At 50.2% G+C, this 20,170-nt stretch overlaps 8 protein-coding genes across 10 annotated transcripts; 4 read left to right on the top strand and 4 right to left on the bottom strand.

Moving 5' to 3' along the window:
• Positions 1-2,090: 2,090 nt before the first annotated feature.
• Positions 2,091-7,114, top strand: LOC128269795 (protein AF-9). The gene is made up of 2 exons (XM_053007199.1): positions 2,091-2,271; positions 2,347-7,114. The coding sequence occupies exons 1-2, from the start codon at positions 2,091-2,093 to the stop codon at positions 5,205-5,207; spliced, it is 3,042 nt and encodes a 1,013-aa protein (XP_052863159.1). The 3' UTR covers positions 5,208-7,114.
• LOC128274764 (uncharacterized) lies at positions 6,721-8,557 on the bottom strand. The gene has a single exon (XM_053013065.1). It carries the CDS (start codon positions 8,419-8,421, stop codon positions 7,267-7,269), a length of 1,155 nt encoding a protein of 384 aa, XP_052869025.1. The 5' UTR covers positions 8,422-8,557; the 3' UTR covers positions 6,721-7,266.
• LOC128274765 (tubulin-specific chaperone A) lies at positions 8,417-9,128 on the bottom strand. Its single transcript, XM_053013067.1, has 2 exons — positions 8,763-9,128; positions 8,417-8,691 (listed from the first exon to the last, which is right to left on the bottom strand). The coding sequence occupies exons 1-2, from the start codon at positions 8,969-8,971 to the stop codon at positions 8,556-8,558; spliced, it is 345 nt and encodes a 114-aa protein (XP_052869027.1). The 5' UTR covers positions 8,972-9,128; the 3' UTR covers positions 8,417-8,555.
• Positions 9,129-9,427: 299 nt separating this feature from the next.
• On the bottom strand, positions 9,428-10,683 carry LOC128272079 (COP9 signalosome complex subunit 5). The gene is made up of 2 exons (XM_053009810.1): positions 10,047-10,683; positions 9,428-9,967 (listed from the first exon to the last, which is right to left on the bottom strand). The coding sequence occupies exons 1-2, from the start codon at positions 10,603-10,605 to the stop codon at positions 9,498-9,500; spliced, it is 1,029 nt and encodes a 342-aa protein (XP_052865770.1). The 5' UTR covers positions 10,606-10,683; the 3' UTR covers positions 9,428-9,497.
• Positions 10,684-11,085: 402 nt separating this feature from the next.
• Positions 11,086-12,009, top strand: LOC128273416 (deoxyhypusine hydroxylase). Its single transcript, XM_053011372.1, has one exon. It carries the CDS (start codon positions 11,086-11,088, stop codon positions 12,007-12,009), a length of 924 nt encoding a protein of 307 aa, XP_052867332.1.
• An 87-nt stretch (positions 12,010-12,096) lies between these two features.
• Positions 12,097-14,494, bottom strand: LOC128271300 (BRCA1-associated protein). Of its 3 annotated transcripts, none has more exons than XM_053008759.1 (4): positions 14,174-14,494; positions 13,781-14,078; positions 12,719-13,705; positions 12,097-12,635 (listed from the first exon to the last, which is right to left on the bottom strand). In XM_053008759.1, exons 1-4 carry the CDS (start codon positions 14,343-14,345, stop codon positions 12,287-12,289), a joined length of 1,806 nt encoding a protein of 601 aa, XP_052864719.1. In that variant the 5' UTR covers positions 14,346-14,494; the 3' UTR covers positions 12,097-12,286. The 3 variants fall into 3 exon arrangements, with proteins under 3 accessions (XP_052864719.1, XP_052864721.1, XP_052864720.1); XM_053008761.1 differs by having other exon boundaries at positions 13,781-14,072; positions 14,165-14,494; XM_053008760.1 differs by having other exon boundaries at positions 14,165-14,494.
• A 233-nt stretch (positions 14,495-14,727) lies between these two features.
• LOC128273620 (uncharacterized) lies at positions 14,728-16,041 on the top strand. The gene is made up of 3 exons (XM_053011629.1): positions 14,728-14,894; positions 14,976-15,148; positions 15,238-16,041. The coding sequence occupies exons 1-3, from the start codon at positions 14,817-14,819 to the stop codon at positions 15,683-15,685; spliced, it is 699 nt and encodes a 232-aa protein (XP_052867589.1). The 5' UTR covers positions 14,728-14,816; the 3' UTR covers positions 15,686-16,041.
• A 334-nt stretch (positions 16,042-16,375) lies between these two features.
• Positions 16,376-20,022, top strand: LOC128271939 (actin-related protein 1). Its single transcript, XM_053009630.1, has 4 exons — positions 16,376-16,604; positions 17,350-17,414; positions 17,509-18,382; positions 18,444-20,022. Exons 1-4 carry the CDS (start codon positions 16,557-16,559, stop codon positions 18,585-18,587), a joined length of 1,131 nt encoding a protein of 376 aa, XP_052865590.1. The 5' UTR covers positions 16,376-16,556; the 3' UTR covers positions 18,588-20,022.
• The last annotated feature ends 148 nt before the right edge of the window (positions 20,023-20,170 follow it).

Genomic DNA, 20,170 nt, shown 5'->3' on the forward strand with positions numbered 1-20,170 from the left:
TCGTAAAGGGGTGAATTTAAAGAAAAACTACTGGACGAGTTTTGATCCGGATTCGAAAAGTTGTTTTGATCCACAAAATGTCACACTGACTGTCAGAGCATCCCCTGCGCACTCTGGCCACCCACCCCTCCTCACCACCCCCGATAACAGTCCCCGTAGAGAAAGAGCAAGCTGCTCCGAATCTGTCCGCCAGTGCAGAGAACGAAAGGAAAACGAACGGTACGAAAACTCACCGTGTGTATGCAGTGCGAAATAGGACGCGACTAATTTCCCTTCAATCAAGCGCCCAAACATCTCGGTGATCACAGTGCACACAAGTTTGAACAATCAAACCGCGGAGTTTGACGCGCGACAAGTGGAGCCTTTTTCCCCAAAAATAATCGCCATCGCATCTCGCGGCCGTGTTTGGGATTGGGCGTGCGGGCGTGCATGCGTGTGTGCGCGCGCTCAGAGGCACTTCTCTCCGTGGAGTGTGTAAACCCGTCGCGACCGACAAAAGCAGGCTCGGTTTGTGTTCGCACCCGAAACCAAATCAAACCGAATGCTGCTTCCAAGAATTTTTTGGCCCAAAAGTATCTCTATTGACGGTGACGGCGGCGGCGGCGGAGGAGGGCTGTTTTGTAAATACTGCTACTTTCGAGGTACACCAAAAGCGTTGCAATAAAAACTGGTTCCCAAAAATTGCCCGTGTCGCATCGTAGCGGAACAGCGCAAACCGAGCGGAGCAAAGCTGCAAGCAAAACAAACGCACCGCAACCGCGCAAGGAAAAACGCTGGTCTCTTGCGTAGAACTCTTTCCGGATGTAGTGGACACATCGGAAAACGAGTGCAGTGCGGTGCAGAAGTGAGGTGAGTACGATGTTGGGTTGAAGCTTTTACCATAAACAATCAAAGAGTGCGTATGTTTCGGTCAATAAACACAACCAAAGACAGCGCCGATTGACCACTCGCCCCGAAACGATGGCGAATATTGAGGGGATGACGATGCTCTTAGTCGTTATATTTCTCGCTTTTTTCTAATTCGCATCAGCAACGCTACACCGGTTTCGTGGCTTGGCATAATTTATGGGTCGGGCTGGGTATTTGCATTGGATTTTACGACTCATATCTCCGGAACGCGACACACGTATCGGTTCAAATGCAGGTGCCTGATCGAGAGCAGTGCACCGCCGGAAGAAAGAGAAAATAGATGTTTTTGCATTTGCATCGAAGCATATGGTACCTTTCCCAGCGATACGCAATCAACAATGCTGCAATTTACACATCGTAAATCCAGACTTGCCTTCCGAGCCTCGCGTGTGGTTCCATCGCGGCTAAGCACGATGCTACTCTCAGGGGTCCTGAAGCCACTGCGGTGATGATACAGCATTCGGTGCACCTGCGAGGCGCTTCTTTGAATCGTTTTGTCGGCAACATTCTACATGCTTCGGGTGCAACTATTTAGTTCAAACCGTATCGCGGTCCGAGCAAGATTTCTTTTTCCCCGCAATGATGTGCATTATCTGAAGGTGAACCACAAAGGGTACAATGTGATGTAATAAAAAGTACCTACAGTCTGGCGCAGTACCTGTGCTCCGGCGGGCTAAAATTTGCCTTCCGTAACAGGAAGCAGTTGGCAAGGTTGGCATGTCAACATAATGAGCCCATTACGGGCGGGCGCACTCACCGTGGTCTGTTTGCCACTGGGGCGACATTAATTAGCATTTTATCTCGGCCCAGTCCTCCCGGACTATGTGCCGCTTGAAAACGGATTCGCCAGGGCAGGCGTTGGCGATGCTCTGCCGATGGAAGCGTTTCGGAAATATCGATTTTCCTGTACGCTGGTGGCACAGTGTGCCATGGCTTTGCGCGGAAGAAGCAAACTAACCAAAGGTGTTGGAGAGAACATAAAGAAGAAATCGGAAGAGAACAAAATAAAAACACTTCTCTTCGTCGAATTCGAAACGGAGTGAAAGTGTTTCAGGAAAACTCCGCACCATGCCAATATATATATGTCAATTTTTGTCTTTCATGTTTGTTTTCATAGCGTCAAATCTTCCCGTTGTATGCGGTGTTTGGGAAAACCGGAAATCTAGAAGCGGACGGCAGAGATGTCGGTGAAAATATTTGTAGAAATCGGTCACGTGGCCACCGTCAAGAGCCGGCCTACGGCCGAGGGCTACACGCACGACTGGGAGCTGTTTGTGCGCGGTCCGGACGGGGCCGACATCAGCCACTTTGTCGACAAGGTGGTCTTCAATTTGCACGATTCGTTCCCACGACCGAAGCGAGGTAGGTTTGTGGGGAGCCATTGGCACGCCCCTTCTTGTGTTCACGTTCTGTCTTACCGGTTCTTACGTTTCACAGTTTTCAAAGAACCGCCCTATCGTGTGAAGGAAGCCGGCTACGCAGGATTTATGTTGCCGGTTGAGGTGTACTTTAAAAATCGTGACGATCCGAAGAAAGCCCTGTTCAACTACGATCTCGATCTTACACCAGTCAAAAGCCAGCGTGAGGAGTATGTCTTTCTCAACCCTTCGGATGAGTTCCGGCGGAAGCTCCTGAAGGGCGGCGGTTTTCCAGTGGCAGGCGGTGGTGCAGCTGGGACCGGAACCGGCGGCAGTAGCAGCAGTGCCAGCACTGATTATAAAGCCAACCGTGGCCATATCGGTGGGGACCGATCGGGCACGTCGCAAGAGAAAAAATTGAAATCCAAATCCTCGACGGACGACTCGAAAGGATCGTTTGCGAATCTATTTGGTCCACCGGGCTACATTTCCCATAAACCGGGCAGCGGCGGCGGTAGTAAGGTGTCGCCGGATCCAAAGCAACAACAATCAGCCGGATCATCCGCTGGTGCTGGCAGTAAGACGTCGCCTGGTGGTGGTGGTGGCGGCGCACCGGCCAGCATTAGCAACAACTCCAGTGCCAGTGGCAAGGGCCAAGTGAGTCAGAAATCGTCGAACGACCGCAACAGCAGCAGCATCAGCAATGTGCCTGGCTCATCGTCATCGATTTCGTCGTCGAAGGAGAAGGACAAATCTTCCTCCCGCCACAAGCACTCGAGCCCGAACAAGGAAAGCAAAAAGTCCTCTTCCAGCGCGGGCACCGTGCCGGTCCCGTCGTCCGGCATGATGGAGGAAAAGCACAGTAAAGACAAGAAGGACAAAACCCACTCGAAGGAGCGAGACAAAGCCAATGGCAAGGAAAAGAACTCCAGCAGTAACAACGCCGCTGGTGGAGGCGTGCCAGTGCTGGCATCGTCATCCGTCGCGTCCGTGAAACGACCCGTAACGGCCAGTCCCAAGCGCAACAGCACCACGCCTGCTGTCAGTTCGAATTCAAACGGTAGTGTTAGTAATAATAGTAATAATCCTACAGTTCCTACTAGTGGTACGAGCAGTACTAGCGCCTCGGCTTCCGGTGGCCCCCTCGGCGGGGCCAAAGGATCGGACGGCAAACGAAGCGCTGGCAATACTGGTGCTGGTAACGAGAAGGAAAAGAAGAGCAGCAAGAAGGATAAAAAAAGCTACGACAAGGATAAAGATCGGACTGATTCATCCGGCGTACGGAAAACGGATCAAAAATCGAGCTCTTCGGCGGGCGGTGCTATCTTGTCGAAGGATACATCAAAATCAGCCCCCGGTCCCGTGGGATCGGCCAGTAAAACCAACTCCTCACATCACTCCACCGACGGTGCCCTAGGGAACAAGGAAAGTACCGGCAGCAAGTCGTCATCTGGCGTCCCGACAAATAATGCCATCGGAAACACCGCGGGACCAGCAGCCGGTGGTTTCACGAAAGAAAAGAAGGGTGATCCGGGGTCCGGAGCTACGAAATCGGATCAAAACACTGGACCGGCGTCGTCGAAAGTGACCGAAAAACCGCAAGACTCGAAAGATCGGGAAAAGGACGAACGGAGACATAAGCACAAGAAAAAGGATAAATCGAAGGACAAGGAAAAGGATCGACCGTCGAGTGGGAAGGACAAGAAGGATCGCCAGAAGGAAAAGGCGGCTGGTGACCACAAAGCAGCCGCCACCGGCTCGTTCTCAACTCCAACGCGGGAAGCGAACGAGGGTAGCGCTACCGTGCCATCGAAAGCAAAGCACGCCCCAACCAGCGTCGATCCAACCACCAAACCAACCGGTCACGATCGGCAGCAGCCCACTCCAAGCTATGGTGCCAGTGGGGCGCAGCAAAAGCATCACGGCGTCGTGAAGACGTCCACCACACCGATGACCGCACCACTGATTGGTGATATCAGTGAAGGGGAACATTCAGACGGCTCCGATACTCCCGACAGTCGGCCGCCGTCGACAGTAGCCAACGAAAAAGATTCGGAAGCATCGAACAGCAGCATAGCGGATCTGATCGGTGGTAATGGCCCGCATCACCAGCAACAACAGGCACAGCAACAGCAGCCCCGATCCTCGTCGACAACTTCCACCAGCACGACCGGATCCACACGGCGAGAGCCAGCTCAGAACTCGTCGGAACGGCATCATCACAAGTGGAAAAAAGAGAAACCACCCAAAGCAGGCGGAAGTTCGGCGGCCACGGCAACACCTCCTCCGGTGCCAGATGCGAAGGACAGTGCGTCCAAGGAATCGAGCAAGAAGCGCAAGCGAAAAACTAAAGACAATGATCTGGCATCCGAAAAGGGACCGAAAGACGGAACGGCCACTACTGAACCGTCGGTGGCGACTGGTCGGCGTAGCCCCTCGCCACCGTCACCGCCCGCTTCGACCGGCAGTCTGATGGAACCGCCGGCTAAAATACCGAAAAAGGACGACCATCTGTTCGACAGTGGTATCGGTGTCGACTCTGCCAATAACAATAACATTATCACGAAGCAATCGGTTGGCACTGCGGGCACCGTCGCTAGTGGTGGTGGCAGTGGTGGTGATAATGGTGGCAGCTCATGGTCCAGTGGAACGGCAGGAACTGGCCAGGGCAGTGGAGCGCCAGGAAGCGGTGCCAGCGAACTAAGCAACTCCACCACCACTGCCAACAACACCGCACTGACAGGGGACTACATGTCGGAGCTGAAGGACTTGCAGCACAAAATCATGACCCTGAAGGATAACAATGAGCTGCAGCGCGTAGTGGAAATGATTGCCGCTACCGGGTGCTACGAAATCACGAAGTATACGTTCGACTTCGATCTGTGCGCCCTGGATCGGCCGACCGTGCAGCGGTTGCAGGAATTTTTCGCCAGAACTTGATGCTAGAGCGTAGCGATCCTTTTCGAACAAACGGAACAAAACTGCGAAGTAAACGCAATTTAGATTAAGAGTCAAGGGTCGAGACAGAATTACTGATAGAACGGTGTTGAATTTAGTATTCAGTTTTGAAGTACTCTACAATTTGTGCACGTTTTGCTGTAGATATATTTATATTATTTGGTTAAAACGGTCGGGCTTACAAATTTATACAAATATTTGTATACTTTTCCTGTCGAAATTACACAAAAAAATGAATGATAGAGAGAGAGAGAGACAGAAAGAGAGGTTGATTCAGAGATTTTTTTCGTTTCTTCGCTAGTAGGCTAGGTAATTCTAGAAACAAAACCCGATCACAGTAAGCAAAGCCAAGTCGTTTGTGTCGTGAGCCCGCCACCAAGGATTCGATCAAGTATTCTGAAAAACAACCTCCTCGGAAATCCGCGACGAATTTTGACTGCTTTGATTACGTATTATTGTATTAATTCATTCGATTCGAGGCGACAGGAATCTTTTAGTTTGTGACTAGTTTTGTATTTTCGTTGGACAATTATTATTGGACAGCAACAGTAAGCCCGTGGGCACTCATAAATCGACAAAAAAAGGCGAGTCTCGTTGTTAGAGGCGATCCTGTTTATACCGAGGCATATCAACCTTCGCGGCAAATGGCTGGCAGCAGTCTTGGCTTTTTCTCCCATTTCTTTTATATGTAACACAGTAACAATTTGGCCTTCACTTGAAAGATAAAAAGAAAAGAAATACGTAAACCATAGCTCCACACGGAAGGAGCCTGTGGCTGCCTTGTCCCTTTATGCAATCACTAACAGCAGAACCTTAAAAATGGCCGAAAAGAACCAGTTAATTATGAAGCAAACATAGATAAGACACACAAGTCACAGTGGCATCACGATAATTGCGTACGGCCGATTTTGCCAATCCTTATTTATAAATCCTTGTTCGATGCTATAATCTCTTCCCTGCCACACGCAGAAACTATCACGATGCAATACTCTTTCCTCTCATCCTAAGGAGAAGGACGCCACAGAACAGGACGACGGAGCAAGACAGGCGAAAGTCACAATTAGTTTGTAGGACCCTGTAGCATCCAGCGGTTAAGATAGCGATTAATCATTCGTCTCTCGTTTGCACAACGATTTTTCTTTGACCGTTACCAGAAGGGACTTGCACTGCGCAGAATTAGACCGGCACCACTGGCAAGCTTCTTGTGGAGCGAAGGGCCATCTGTTGCTAACAGAAAAACAACGGAAGGGGCCGAAAGAACTGAACTCTTATCTCGGTGTACGTTGATAAACGTTGTACATAGCACTGAAAATGTAAAATACATTGTAATGAAAAAAATATCGTGAATTAGCCGATTCCAAGCCGATTAATGATCACGCGCAAGGAATGGAGATACCCACTTGTAAACCTATAGAGACGTACAGTTACACAGCTTATTTTGCGCCACTATGAATCACAATACAGCACTCCCGGGCTAGAACGGCTTCAGGGGAAAGATTAGAGTGTTTTCTTACGTTCGTAAAAAAGTATTTATGAATATAACAATTACATTACACGCCAGCAAAATGGGTAGTGTGGACGAGCGATTGGAGGAGCCACAGCACAGAAAGCGTGTTTAGTTACAGAGTTGGAGTTGGCAGGCTTCGAAAGATCACGATCGCGCATGGAGCGCGCAGGAGAAATATGCTAACACGCAGATCACGCAGACGCAACGCAGTGTTTTAGGCTGTCGCGACCTAACCACAGGACTACAGGACATCATGTAACAGTTGTTTATTGATATGTACCTTATCTTACACCGAGTAGCATGAGACATACACATAACGTGAATGGGGCCTTTCCCAGGTGTAGTGGAGAAGCAGGTGATGGAAGAAATCATAATAAAACCAATGCTCTGGTGCTTAGCCTTCCTGTGTTTCTTGGGTCAGCGCGTTCCGTTCGAAACATAAACCGCAAAGGCACAATGTAGGTGTAATTAACAGTTTATTTCAAAAGATGGAAAATCAATTGCAGGGCGAGCCGACGTGTTTCGGAGTTTAAATCATGTCTCGGGTGCGGTGTTACCGTTTTCCTTGGTTTTGTGGTTCTCTCTGTACGTCTGCCATTCAGGAAGCGCATTTTCCGGCGGTTTTACCCACCCGAAAGGAACAGCGCTGCAGCCGGAAGTACGCTCATCGGAACCATAGCTATGTGACAATGCGTACACGTCCCACGCTCGGCGTATGGCGATAAGTTCATCCGGATCGTGGATAAGTTTTCGATTAATCGGACCGGAAGCCGCGTCACCAAAGAGAGCCTTTCGCCAGCGATTCTCACGACGTCGACTTTCGTTTCCCATAGAACGGCGTGCAAGTTCGTCCTTCAGTCGCTTCTCCTCCTTAACGCACTCGCTCAGTTTAGCCTTCCACTCGGTGATTAAATGGTCGATATCACGCCGAAACCGTTCCTCAGAAACGTCCGACGGCCTCTGCTGTTTGCCTTCCAGCGCGCTAGCATCGGCTGGACGTTGTTGGCTGCGAAGATAAACCGTCTTTTCGAACGTTCGCAGGTTTCGTTTGGCCCGGGCTTTGCGTCGTCGTACATCGGCCAAAAAAGCGGACTTTGCCAGCAGCTCATCCCGTGCCGCACGCTCCCGGTTCAATCGCTCCTGCCAATCGGCCTCCCAAAGGGCAATTTCCTCTAGCCGTTTCTCGCGCTTCTTTTGTAGTTGTTTGGACTCTTCGGCTAGACGCGTGTTGCGACGCCTTTGCCATGCACGCTTTTTGCGTCGCGTGGCCAACTTGCGATTAAGGGTTTGCAATCGTGCGGGATCTTGCAGAAAGTCTAATTTATTGCGAAGTGCTTCCTCAAGCTGCACGGTCTGATCGAGCTCAGTGGTCCAATCTTGGTCCTGTTCGGAGCCGTCACCAGCGGGTTGAAGCATATTCTCCAGATCAATCATGGAACGGTTCAAACGCTCCAACAGTAGCAAGGCCGCACAAAGTTCCGTACGATATTGCGGTATATCGGTGCAACGGTCAGTTTTTGAGGCATTTTGGGCTGATTTCGTTCCAACGGCTTCGGATCGTTTGGAAAGGAAGTGCTTTACCAGCAATTTATCGGAAGCTGTTATCTGTTCAAGTAATCTGAGATGAGGAAAGGAATCATCCAACGGAGGAGGTGGACAGGTCACATCAACTTGAAATTCGGTCTGCATATCGATGACACTCGTTCCTTACTGAAAGAACTGTAAAAAACGACGATGCTATCGTTCCTATTGGTAGCTTAATTAATGCGCTGGTATTCTTAAAACTAAGTTCTTAAGCATTTCATCTGTTCCAACTGCTCCACCTAACCCGTTACTTTCTGCGGTAGATTCACTTTCGATTCCTCTAGCACCGCTACTGCTGCTTGGTACTGTTGCGTCTCTTTTAGCTCCTCTTCGTCGCGTATCATCTCGGACAGCTCCTGGTGTGCTTTGGCCAATCTGTGAATCGAGGTGTCTCTTAATGCATCGTGTTTGTGGTCGACAACCGAATCGGGTATCGGGTCACTTACCGCCGCTGGCAGTCCGGTATCATCATCATCGATTCCTGCAGTACTTCGTCCTGCTTCCGTAGCACATAGTCATCGGAACCGCCTGCCTTTAGTTTCTCGATCCGGTTCTGCTGCGTAACAACCTCCTTTTCGTAGACAACCTTTTCCTTCGAGAGGCGCTTCACTACACCTGTTTTAATCGTCAGCTGGCGCAAGCGAGGATCGGACATGGCGAACGTGTAGACCGGTCGAATCGGATCTTGTGAATCGGAAACTAACTACTATCGGCACGGCACGGGACGAACGGTGACACACTGCAGTATATTTTACAACAATGCGAAGAGAACTTCAACAAAGCCGGTTCAACGGTGAATTACTCATCGTCGCGCGTCAAATCTACACAACGCGCAGCGAAGAAGAGCATCGTGGTTGGCCATTGGAGAGCAAGCAAGAAAACACCATGAAAACATTGCCCTGTCGGCTGAGCAGAGTCTGGCGTATTTGACGTTTCGGTTTCGCCGCAGCAGGGTTTCAATCTGAATGTTAATTTTATCGTTTAGAATGCTTCGAATTTTGCAAGATGGAAAAATATTGAAACAGGATTTGAGACTAGAATTTATTCAAGATATCTTTCGTTCCGTTGTTTTGTTAAAATACAAACAAAAAATCTCGTTTTGCGCTTTTATTCGTATGAAATTCGTAAGAAGTGAAGCATAAATTTATTCAAATTGTTTCCGGTATTACTACAACTAAAGATTAATTTGCGTTCATCGGCTCTGGCTTGCTGCTATTCCCGGTATTGACCGTATTGAACAGCTTGTGCTTCGCTATCTGCGCCATCAGCCCGTGGATCAGCTCGATAGAAGCGCGGCTACAGTCACGCGTTGCCTTCGAAAGTTTGTCTTCGGTGCGCTTTTCGTTCGGGTCCGTCGTACCGCTGGCCATGAACTGACCCCGGCCAAGACTGGCTTCGCTCAGTTCGAGCTTCTCCGAGAGGTCCAAAATCTGGCCCGTCGTGTAATCCGGGTTGCTCAAAATACCCGAGCTGCCCAGCGTGTTCATCCAGTACTTGTTCCAGAGTGAATCGAGCAGCTTGCGATCGAGGGCCGACTTGAAGTACGTCACATCGAGCTGATAGTATTGTTTGCAATGTACCCCAAAATCTTCGATTTTGTTCAATGGAATCGTTTGATACTCGGACGGTTCTTCGTTCGGCGGCTTGTACCCTGGGCGAAATAATAAACATCAACCATTAATTAATATCCATTGGCGTGCAGCAGCTTGCAGTTCACCCTAGATTCTCACCTTTGGGATAGGTTCTGAACGCACCGAGGCACACCTTGCCGGCCGACACGGTTCTAACCGGATCGACAACGATCGCCACAAACGGTTCCTGGTAGTTTTGGTTGAGCATCTGCGTGTTGACGTCAATTCCGGACAACCAGCACCCGTATCCTGGGTGGCTGTGGTACCAACCGATGGCGTTCTCGCAACGACCCACTTCCTTTGCCGATTCGATGTACGCCGTCATGTATTCGTACGCCTGGGACTGCGCATTGACGCGGGTTTCCGTACCTTCGACGGGCAGCGCGAACGCATCCATCACCACCATCGCGTCTTGATCGACCTTTCCCAACAGCAAACCCATAACCTCGAGTGGGCCTCCCGAGCGCGAGTGCATGACCATTTTCAGCAGGGCCAGGGCCGAAATTTTGATGTCCTTAAAAAAGTGTGGATCCTTTTCCCAAGGCCGCGCAGTCAGGATGCGCTGCTGCTGTTCCGCATCGTACCGAAAGATTTCGTCACTTGCCGGGAGCGTCACGATGTTGTTCTCCAACTCCCAATTCTTCTTTGCCATTTCCATTGTCGCGTGCAATTATTGGTCGTACGAACTTACTTTTGCTTTATCGTGATTTTATTTTGTGTACAAACGCTCCTAGTAGTTGCCGACTGGAGAACGGAAATAAACGTCAACAACAGGAGGTTTTCTGCCTTCATCTTGACACGTGAAATCGTGAAAAGTATTGTGATTCGCCAGGTAAAATGAAAATTCCACAACCTACCCAAACGTTATTTAAAGTTGTGCCATTTAATGTGTATTACAACCTATTTATTGATTAAATGATAAATATAATGAATTATTTTTTTCCTTAATTTGTGAAAAAACGTAAACAAAACTCACTTGATTGAAACTAACAAACAATTGACTTTCTTGTCCAATTCCTATTGTCATTTTGGCGTGCGAAACATCAACATTGGATTCGAAATTGCGGTCTGAGTCACGGTCGCGTGTGCGATATTATTTTCTGTCGTGATAAACCGGCGCGTTGTATTACAGAAAACCATGGTTCAAATAGAAGAAAGCAAAGTGGCCGCCATCGGCGACGTGTTGAACAGCCGGGAACGGCCATTGAAGGAACGATTTCGGGCCTTGTTCACGCTGCGGAACATTGGCGGTGAGCGGGCACTCGAGTCGATCGGCCGCTGTTTCACCGACGATTCGGCCCTCCTCAAGCACGAGCTAGCGTACTGCCTAGGGCAAATGCAAGACAGCCGGGCCATTCCGCTGCTAACGAAAGTACTGGCAGATACGACCCAAGAACCGATGGTACGCCACGAAGCCGCCGAAGCACTCGGAGCGATCGGCGACAGTTCGGTGGAAGAAATCCTCCAGCAGTACGCCACCGATCCCGTGGTCGAGGTGGCGGAGACGTGCGAAATTGCCCTTGAGCGTGTACGATGGTTAAAACAAACGGCCACTCCAGGCACGGTCGCCGCAAAGGATTGCAATCCATACGCTTCAGTCGATCCGACACCGCCCACCACCGGAGGTCACAGCGTAGACGACTTGCGACGAATTCTGATGGACGAAACGGACACCCTTTACAATCGTTACCGGGCAATGTTTGCACTGCGCAATCTTCAAACGAAAGACGCCACACTGGCCCTGGCCTGTGGGCTGAAGGACAAGAGCGCCCTGTTCCGGCACGAAGTCGCTTTCGTACTTGGCCAGCTGCAGGAAGAATGTAGTGTGCCGTTTCTGGTTGAAAATCTACGCGATCCGCTGGAGAACGAAATGGTACGGCACGAGTGTGCGGAAGCTCTCGGGGCCATTGCCACGGAAGAGTGCACGCGAGTGCTTACCGAGTACTTGAAAGACGACAAACGCGTGGTGAAGGAAAGCTGTGAAGTAGCGTTGGACATGTGCGAGTACGAAAATAGTCCCGAATTCCAGTACGCCGACGGGTTGGTGAAGTTGGGACACTGAAAGTATTTGTAAATAAAAAAAAGCGAACAGAGAATCGAAAGCCCATACACATCGCGTGCTTCCATTCAACGGCCTGGGCGATCATCGGATCGTTGGAACTGCTATGTATTTATCGGTAAAGTTGGCAAGACAAAAATAAAGCACGGAACGACTACGAAGGGGTATCACAATTGGCGAAACAAACATGTTTATCGTTTAAAAAACAATTGTGTGCTCGAAAGATTGAAACTGTGCGCGCAGATCGGAACCACACGGGGCGAGTAGCTTTGAGAGATCTTTACTTTTTCCGCTGACGGCGCCTAGCGGACGCTTTGTTGGCCCCGCTCCCACCAGTGGCTCCGGAACTGCCGGCAGCCGCGGCCAGCAGCGTGGCACTGTCGTCGCCCGGCAGAATGACCGTACCGTCGACGAGTTCGTGCTTCAGCTCGGAACCGGCGATCGTGTTTTGGGCCTCCATGTAGAACATCAGATCGCGCACCTGTTCCTTCAGATCGACTATTTCCTGCTCCTTTTCGGTGCACTTTTTCTCCAGCTCACTGAACTTGGTTTGCCACGACGTTTGGTTCGATTGCAGCGTTTTGCCGAACTGTTTCTCCTCCGCCAGCTCCTTTGTCACGGTGTTCATTCTGTGGAACAACGAGAACTCTGTGTTAGCCATCGGCGTGCCTGTTTTCGAATGCAAATTTCCGTCATCCTGCACCGTACTTACTTGCTAGTCAGTTGTGTGATTTTTTTCTCCAAACCATTCTTCTCCTTCGTCAACGCTTGAAGTTTCGTCTCGAGCGTGGCGTACTTCTTCTTCGCCTGCTCATTGTCCTGCTGCAGTTTCTGCCGTTCGCCGCCGAGGGCCCCTTCCAGTCGCGACAATCGCTCCTCGTAGTAATCACGCTGCGCGTCCAGTTGCGACGTCAGCAGATAGGTGAACTCGAGCTGCATCGAGTCAATCTTTTCCTCGCCATCTGCACCGCCCGGTGATTGCGTGGCCACCAGTTTGCCGTCCGATTTGCTCTGCAGCAACCGATGGACAAAGTTGTCGCCGGCGTAATCCCACACACGGTTTGTGCCGAGTTGCAGCGCGTACGTGTGGTTGGTGGCACGATAGTGGGAAGCGGCGTGTCCGCCCTGGTATCGTCCGCAACCGATGTGGCCACAGATAAGACAAATCCACAACGCTTCCGTACCTTCGCACTCCATGCATACCGATGGTTCGGATAGTTCGGGCGTTTGAATACACCGGCAAACGGGACACGTCGAATCGCCCCACTTAATCAAACACCCGGCGTGGAATGCATGGTTGCAGAGGATCGTCAGGACGCCGTCGACACTTTCGTCCATCCGCTCGAGACACACGGGGCACATGGGAAGCTCGGTGTGGCCCTGGGGCGCGGCACAGCACCCATCGAGACCCCACTCGACGCTCGACACCCAAACGGCGTGACAGAGCGAGTCCGGTTCGAGACTGTTGTACGGGACACCGTTGAAAGTTTTGTAAAACTCGGTCGCTCCTTCATCGCACCGGAACTCGAGCAGCACCATGAACTGGTTCGGCGATCCATCGCGCAGGATGCGCACGTGCTGGATCTCCTGGTGGCACGGTGCGATAAAGTTGAGAATGTCGTGACAATTCAGCGACGACGGCACGGCTATGAGGCAGATCGTCTTCGAAACACCACCTTCCGTAATATTGGCACGTTCGCTGTAAAGACGCAGTGCAACGTCGTTAGCCAACGGCTGCGTTCTTGGGATTTTACGTAACCCTCGCTACACTCACTTTCTCTTGAACAGATGCAGTATGCCTTTCGTAACCTCGACGAATGGGTTGCCGGAGAAGAAGTTTATCTCGCCCGAAAACTCCTGCTTTCCGGACGGCAGCACCCCGTCCATCGGGGTCGGCTCGCGTGAACTTTTCGGCAGAATGCCACGATAGTCATCGGTGGCCGATGCAGGTCCATCCAACAGTCGGTTCCGGTAGCTTTCAATAGTAATCTTCTTCGGCTTACGCTGGCCCCTCATTTCGCGCTGTAACCGCGGATTGTTCGGATGTTCCGTCGATACTGCGCCAACTGCCTCTGTTTCGGCGACAGCAAATCATCGTTTGTTGTTCGTCAGTTAGCGACAAATGAGTTCCCGAACGGTGATGCTATAATTAAAATGCGGTCCTTACCGTCGCCAGCAATGCTGCCGCCTGCAGCTGCTGCTGCGTCATCGCCGCAGGCGGATGCGTCGGATTCCGTCGGGCCGAGCATCGTACTCTGAGGCGACTGATGATGGCTGTTGCTTCCGTCGGCTACGACGAGTTCAATCTTGAGCAAGCATAAAGAAACCAGCACAGACATTTATGTCCTCACCACCCACGGTCATAATCTAATTACACCGAAAAGCGAAACACAAAAAGGGCCGGAAGAAAAGAGCTGGCGCGTTGCACAATGTTTGCGTCCGTTTTGCGTTGCGAGCGATTTGCCCCGATGAAATCCTCAATCGACGGGACTACGAACAATGCTTCGCCAAAGCTCCGAAGGTGCAGACTGTGACAGCTGATCAAAACAAAGAAACGTCCTTCCGTTTATAACCCAGGATTGTAGGTTTCAACTTCGGGCGAATTTCCCTCTCGGAAAGTAAACAAACCATTCGGCGACGAATGACAGAATCGTTGCGGCCAGTCCTGTACACATTTCCGTCATCGTCATCGGTGAAATTCTGGCCCGTGTATCATCGAGTCCCGGAGATATCGTAAATCCATTGGCCATTGGGGGTTTTGCGATTCCGGTAGATCGACGGGAAAGTGCGTTTCGTTCCGGATACTGACAATGGCTTCTGCCGATACACTAGCCAGAATACGGCATGAGATAGTCGATGCAACGCTACGTTTTAATGCAATCACCAATGTTTGTAACGAACGCAAACTGGACTAGAAGTCTGAACACTTTCACACTAAATCGTTGTTTTATCGTTTTCCCAAACCACAGGACATCAAAGAGTTCCACGGCACACTGAAGGAACTGGAAGTGCTGAACGAAGAGGGTCGAAAGAAGTTGGGTGCCCTGCAGCAATGCATCGCGAAGCTGGACGAATATGCAGAGGTTCACGCCGATGCGTCGTTGCTCCGCGAGGCCACAGAGCATCGAAGCATGGTCCACCGGTGAGCGTAAAGGGCCTAACCATGGTGCGATAGTGTCCGCTACTTACTCTTGTCTCGCTGTGGCACATTCTTCTTTGCTTCATCAACAGCGCAATGCTGGATTTTCGGCGCACAAACGTTATCAAGATGCGGGAGATCGAAAGTGATAACAGGGAAGAGCTGTTCATGTTAAGCCCACATGAAAACGAAGTCCGCGCCCGGTCAATAGCTTCACGGAGTCGCGCAAAGGGTAACGAATCGGGTTTGCTAATGATGCAGCAAGAGCAAATCACTCAGCGGATGCTAACGATTACACAGCAACTGAACGATGCCACGCAAAAATCGGCCTCATCGCTCGACGTGCTTCACGCGACCAGTGCCTCGGTGAATAGTACGCGCGACGAACTGCTCAAAGCGGCCGGCAACATTCAAAAGTCCGCCTGGCTACTGGACAAGCTTAACCGGCGCAACTGCACCGACAAGGTGCTCTTTGGGCTTGGACTGACCCTGTTTTTGGTGGTCGTTCTGTATATATTTATGCGTCGCTTGTTTGCTTGAGAGAGGAGAATTGCAATAATTTCTTAGTTTTCTATTTCCTTCGTATTTAATAATCCGTAACAGGACGATCGATTTAAATAATTATTCTATTTAAGGTCTTAGGTGAAAGTACGACATAGAAGACACGTAGCAAAGGGTTAGTAAGTTTGAGCTGGATCAAAGAATGTTTCCAGCAGCAGATGTGGAATTCGACTAGTTCCAAAAAAATGTTATGTGAATTTTACTTTTACTCACTGCGAAGCTGTAGCATTTCAAAGCCCTATACTTTCGACATTCGGCAAGAATGGAGAAATTAAACGCTGTGAACATTTCTGGTAGCGTTTGCTGATGGAAGTAAAAACGCAGCAACGAAAGTTAAAAAGGATCCGGTAACGGGTATATAAATATTTGCGATAACGATGGCCTTCGATGTCGCCACCCTAGCTAATTATACAAATAAAAAGTATATTGAAAACATTTATTTATATCGATTAACGGAGTTACTCGTGATGGTGTACGAAATGTAACGGCCATCTGGCAAATCGGGGCCAATTTGAAACGCATATTCGCATATTCAGGATCTCTACAAAACGCCGGCCAAAACTCCGACCACTGACAGATTGGGGCGAAAGCGTTGGAAAAAGACGGACGCTCCCACGTACGAGCTGTCATCGTCGTGGTCGTCGAAAACGGCACCGAAAAGAACGGCTGCCTTCTGCTGCGGCTATTGGTGCAAACGCGAATTGGTGAAAACAAAACCTTTCCGATCGTTTGCAACGTGGGCACTCCGTGGGTATTTACGGTGTAGTTCCATTTCCTGCTCGCGCACCGGTGTTCAGTTTGATCAACACCACCCCCGGCAGCGTCTGCGTCGATAATCGCCAGCAGCATCATGGAACCCTACGATGTGATTGTGAATCAACCGGTCGTCATCGATAATGTAAGTTGATGACGGAAGACGGAGGATCCATGGTCCATCCACCCGGACACTTCGTTACCAAGCGGTACGAGACAGGAAGGATAACTCTCGCCGCTTGCTTGAATGTTCCTGGCGCATTGTTAGTGCGGGTTAAAGTGGTGCTGCTTGTCGCAGACAGTGCACAAAATCGTTGACAACCGATCACTACCACCCTCTCCATGACTGTGTGCGCGATGAGCACATTCGAAAGAATCAATGACATCACCGGTTGGAAAGCTTCCTTGTCTACGGGCAGGAAAAACCACCGTATCCCTGTTTTTTTTTTAAGTGAAAACAAATCCAATTTATTGTGTCCGACGAGATGAAAAAAAGATGGAACCGCTCCGTTCTGCTCCGATCTCAGTCAGCCGAGCATCGGTGCCGGCGAAGGTATTCCTCGGTCGGGTTCGTTAGTTGAGAGAAGCTTCGTTTCAACGGTCGCTGAAATTCGGGCAACGCCACCAACAACCCCTTGCGGTCGCGATAGTAGTCACGCTGCTGTTGACAGCGCAGATAAAACTCGTCCACCTGAGCCATCCTTGCGCGATCGAAAACGGTCAAATGCGGATTCGGAGGCACCAGCGCCGCCAGCGTACGACGAATTTGTTTCACACGCTCGGAGTACATCTTCGATCGTGTCCTCTGCTTTGTTCTTTGCTTCCGGTGCAAGATCCTTTCCGTACGACGCCAATCTGCACCGACACCGATCTGTTCTTCTTTTTTGCAGGGTTCCGGAATGATTAAGGCGGGCTTCGCAGGCGATCACATACCAAAGTGTCGTTTCCCCAACTAGTAAGTGTTGCTTTGCTTTCGTCCGTCCGTTTGGGCGCAGGCTGCTTCGATGGTACGATTGTTAATGGCTTCCATTTTTCTGTGCAATCCGTAGTATGGGGCGTCCGAAGCACGTCCGTGTGATGGCCGGTGCCCTCGAAGGGGACATGTTTGTCGGTCCCAAGGCGGAAGACTACCGGGGGTTGCTGAGCATCCGGTACCCGATGGAGCACGGTATCGTGACCGATTGGAACGACATGGAAAAGATCTGGACGTACATCTACAGCAAAGACGAGCTGTCTACGTTTGCCGAAGAGCACCCGGTGCTGCTGACCGAGGCACCACTTAATCCGCGCAAAAACCGCGAGAAGGCGGCCGAAATCTTCTTCGAAACGTTCAATGTGCCCGCACTGTTCGTGTCGATGCAGGCCGTGCTGAGCCTGTACGCGACGGGGCGCGTGACGGGTGTGGTGCTGGACTCGGGCGATGGTGTCACGCACGCCGTACCGATCTTCGAAGGGTTTGCAATGCCGCACAGCATCATGCGTGTGGACATTGCCGGTCGCGATGTAACGCGCTACCTGAAAACCTTGATCCGCAAGGAGGGTTTCAGTTTCCGCACGACGGCCGAGTTCGAGATAGTGCGCTCGATCAAGGAGAAGGTCTGCTCGCTCGCGACGAATCCACTGAAGGAGGAAACGGTCGACACGGAGAAGACAAAGTACGTGCTGCCGGATGGCAACGTGCTCGAGATAGGGCCGGCCTGCTACCGGGCACCGGAGGTCCTGTTCCGCCCTCACATGCTCGGCGAGGAGTGCGAAGGCATCCACGAGGTGCTGATATATTCGATCCAAAAGTCGGACATGGACCTGCGAAAGATGCTGTACCAGAACATCGTGTTGTCGGGCGGTTCGACACTGTTCAAGGGGTTCGGTGATCGACTGCTGTCCGAAATACGGAAGCATGTGGCGAAGGACATGAAGATCAGAGTAAGAGCGGCATCATTCGTCATCATTGTACACGCTGGATGACACGTCTATTTCTTTGCAGATTGCAGCCCCCCAGGAACGTATCTACTCAACGTGGATGGGTGGTTCGATTCTGGCCTCGCTCGACACATTCAAAAAGATGTGGGTCTCGAAGCGAGAGTTCGACGAAGACGGTCAGCGGGCAATCCATCGGAAAACGTTCTAAGTGCGGTATTCCTTTCTCTCTTTGCGCTGAGCCTTGCGTGTAAATGTGTCTTGTGGATTCGGAGAATCAGTTCGAACGAACGAACGATCGGAGGGAGATCGAAAGAAGCAAAAACGAACAAGTACGCGCGTCTGGGTAGAGGTGAAACGGAGGGTTTTAGAATGATCGTGAGCACACCGGCGAAACACTCTTCTCAGGTTAAAGCCGCGCCTTGTACGGCCTGTAGGTGCTCCGGGAGAGCTGACCCTAGATTTCCGTTGGTTTTTCGTTGTCTACTTTGAGGGACACTTTTCGCGTTGTTTCCGAGAAATATCGACACGCTATTCGTGTTAGGGTCCAGCGCTAGTTGTAGCTTTGGAGCAAGAGGATGGTTCTTCTAAGGTAAATAATAGGCAGAAAACAATGAAGCAATGTGTTCAGCTAAGAGTAGAAAGGCGTTCTGAGTAACGTGTAATGCGCACGCACAGCAAAAACATACCATTGCATAAGCGAACTATTTGCTAGGGATGATAGGGATTCGATAGCTTTGTGTGGACAAGGTTACATATGCATGTTTTACCCTAGCTGTGTCCGTTGCTTGCGGTGGCTTTTGAAGGAGATATTTAATCACTTTTTACAGAGAACAGTTACTTATTTAGCTCGATTGTTACTGTGTCGATATCGTTTGTTTGTGTTTCTAGTTGGTCTTTGTGTTCTGCGTTCCACTGTGTTAGAGGATGAATGGCCTCTTTTTTAACATCGCTTCCTTCATCAAGCTTTCCCCACTTCGTATGTTGTCCCGCCGCACTGCGGTGGCCGAAAGGAACCTTCATTCCATTGCTAACTGTATGGCGCCATTGGAAAGCCCAGAGGCCTTGTGTTAACTTTAACGTGTACTAGCTTTTTGATCCCGTAAAATGAGATCGTCGCCGAGCGACGCTTTCGTCAGTCGGTCGGCTCTAACGCTTCTTCCAGATAGGGGGACCCTTTCACGCTAACACCTTAAGTTAGTATCTAGTAATTTATACTCAATAACTAAAAGTAATTAGAGAGGAAGCAACAAGACAGAATCACAGGCGTTGTACGGGCTGCTGCTCAAAAGTGCATCGAAATGGCAGCACAACACGATTAAGTGGAAAATAAAATAATGGAACCCTGCAAAATAGCGACCGAGGCAATGTATGACTAGCGAGACATAGTGAACTTAACTCGCTTTCTCTCTCAAAATATGATTAGATATTATGTAATTATGACCGCCACAGCTCCCGGTGTGTGGCTTGGGCAACGTTTTTCTTGTACTGGCACAGTAAGAAGCCGAACAAAGGGACCGAGTGGACAACCACAATGGAATATTTCGTGAAACTGAAGGAACCGTTTTACGGAGCAGAGGCCAACCGAAACTAGACCTCGAGAGAACGATAACGGCGTAAGGCGTAAGAGAAATATATCGAACAAGTAAAAAACCACAAAACCTTTGGTGATTTATTAAATTTTTCCCTACTTATGCAGTGCTGTAATTTATCGAAATATCCTTATGCGTTGTAAACTAATGGATAGGTGAAAACAGTAGAGAAGTGACAGTGTGGGAGTTGTGCTCTTGATGA

The sequence above is a fragment of the Anopheles cruzii genome, chromosome 3 (assembly GCF_943734635.1).
Source record: "Anopheles cruzii chromosome 3, idAnoCruzAS_RS32_06, whole genome shotgun sequence".
In the NCBI taxonomy this organism is placed as follows: domain Eukaryota; kingdom Metazoa; phylum Arthropoda; class Insecta; order Diptera; family Culicidae; genus Anopheles; species Anopheles cruzii.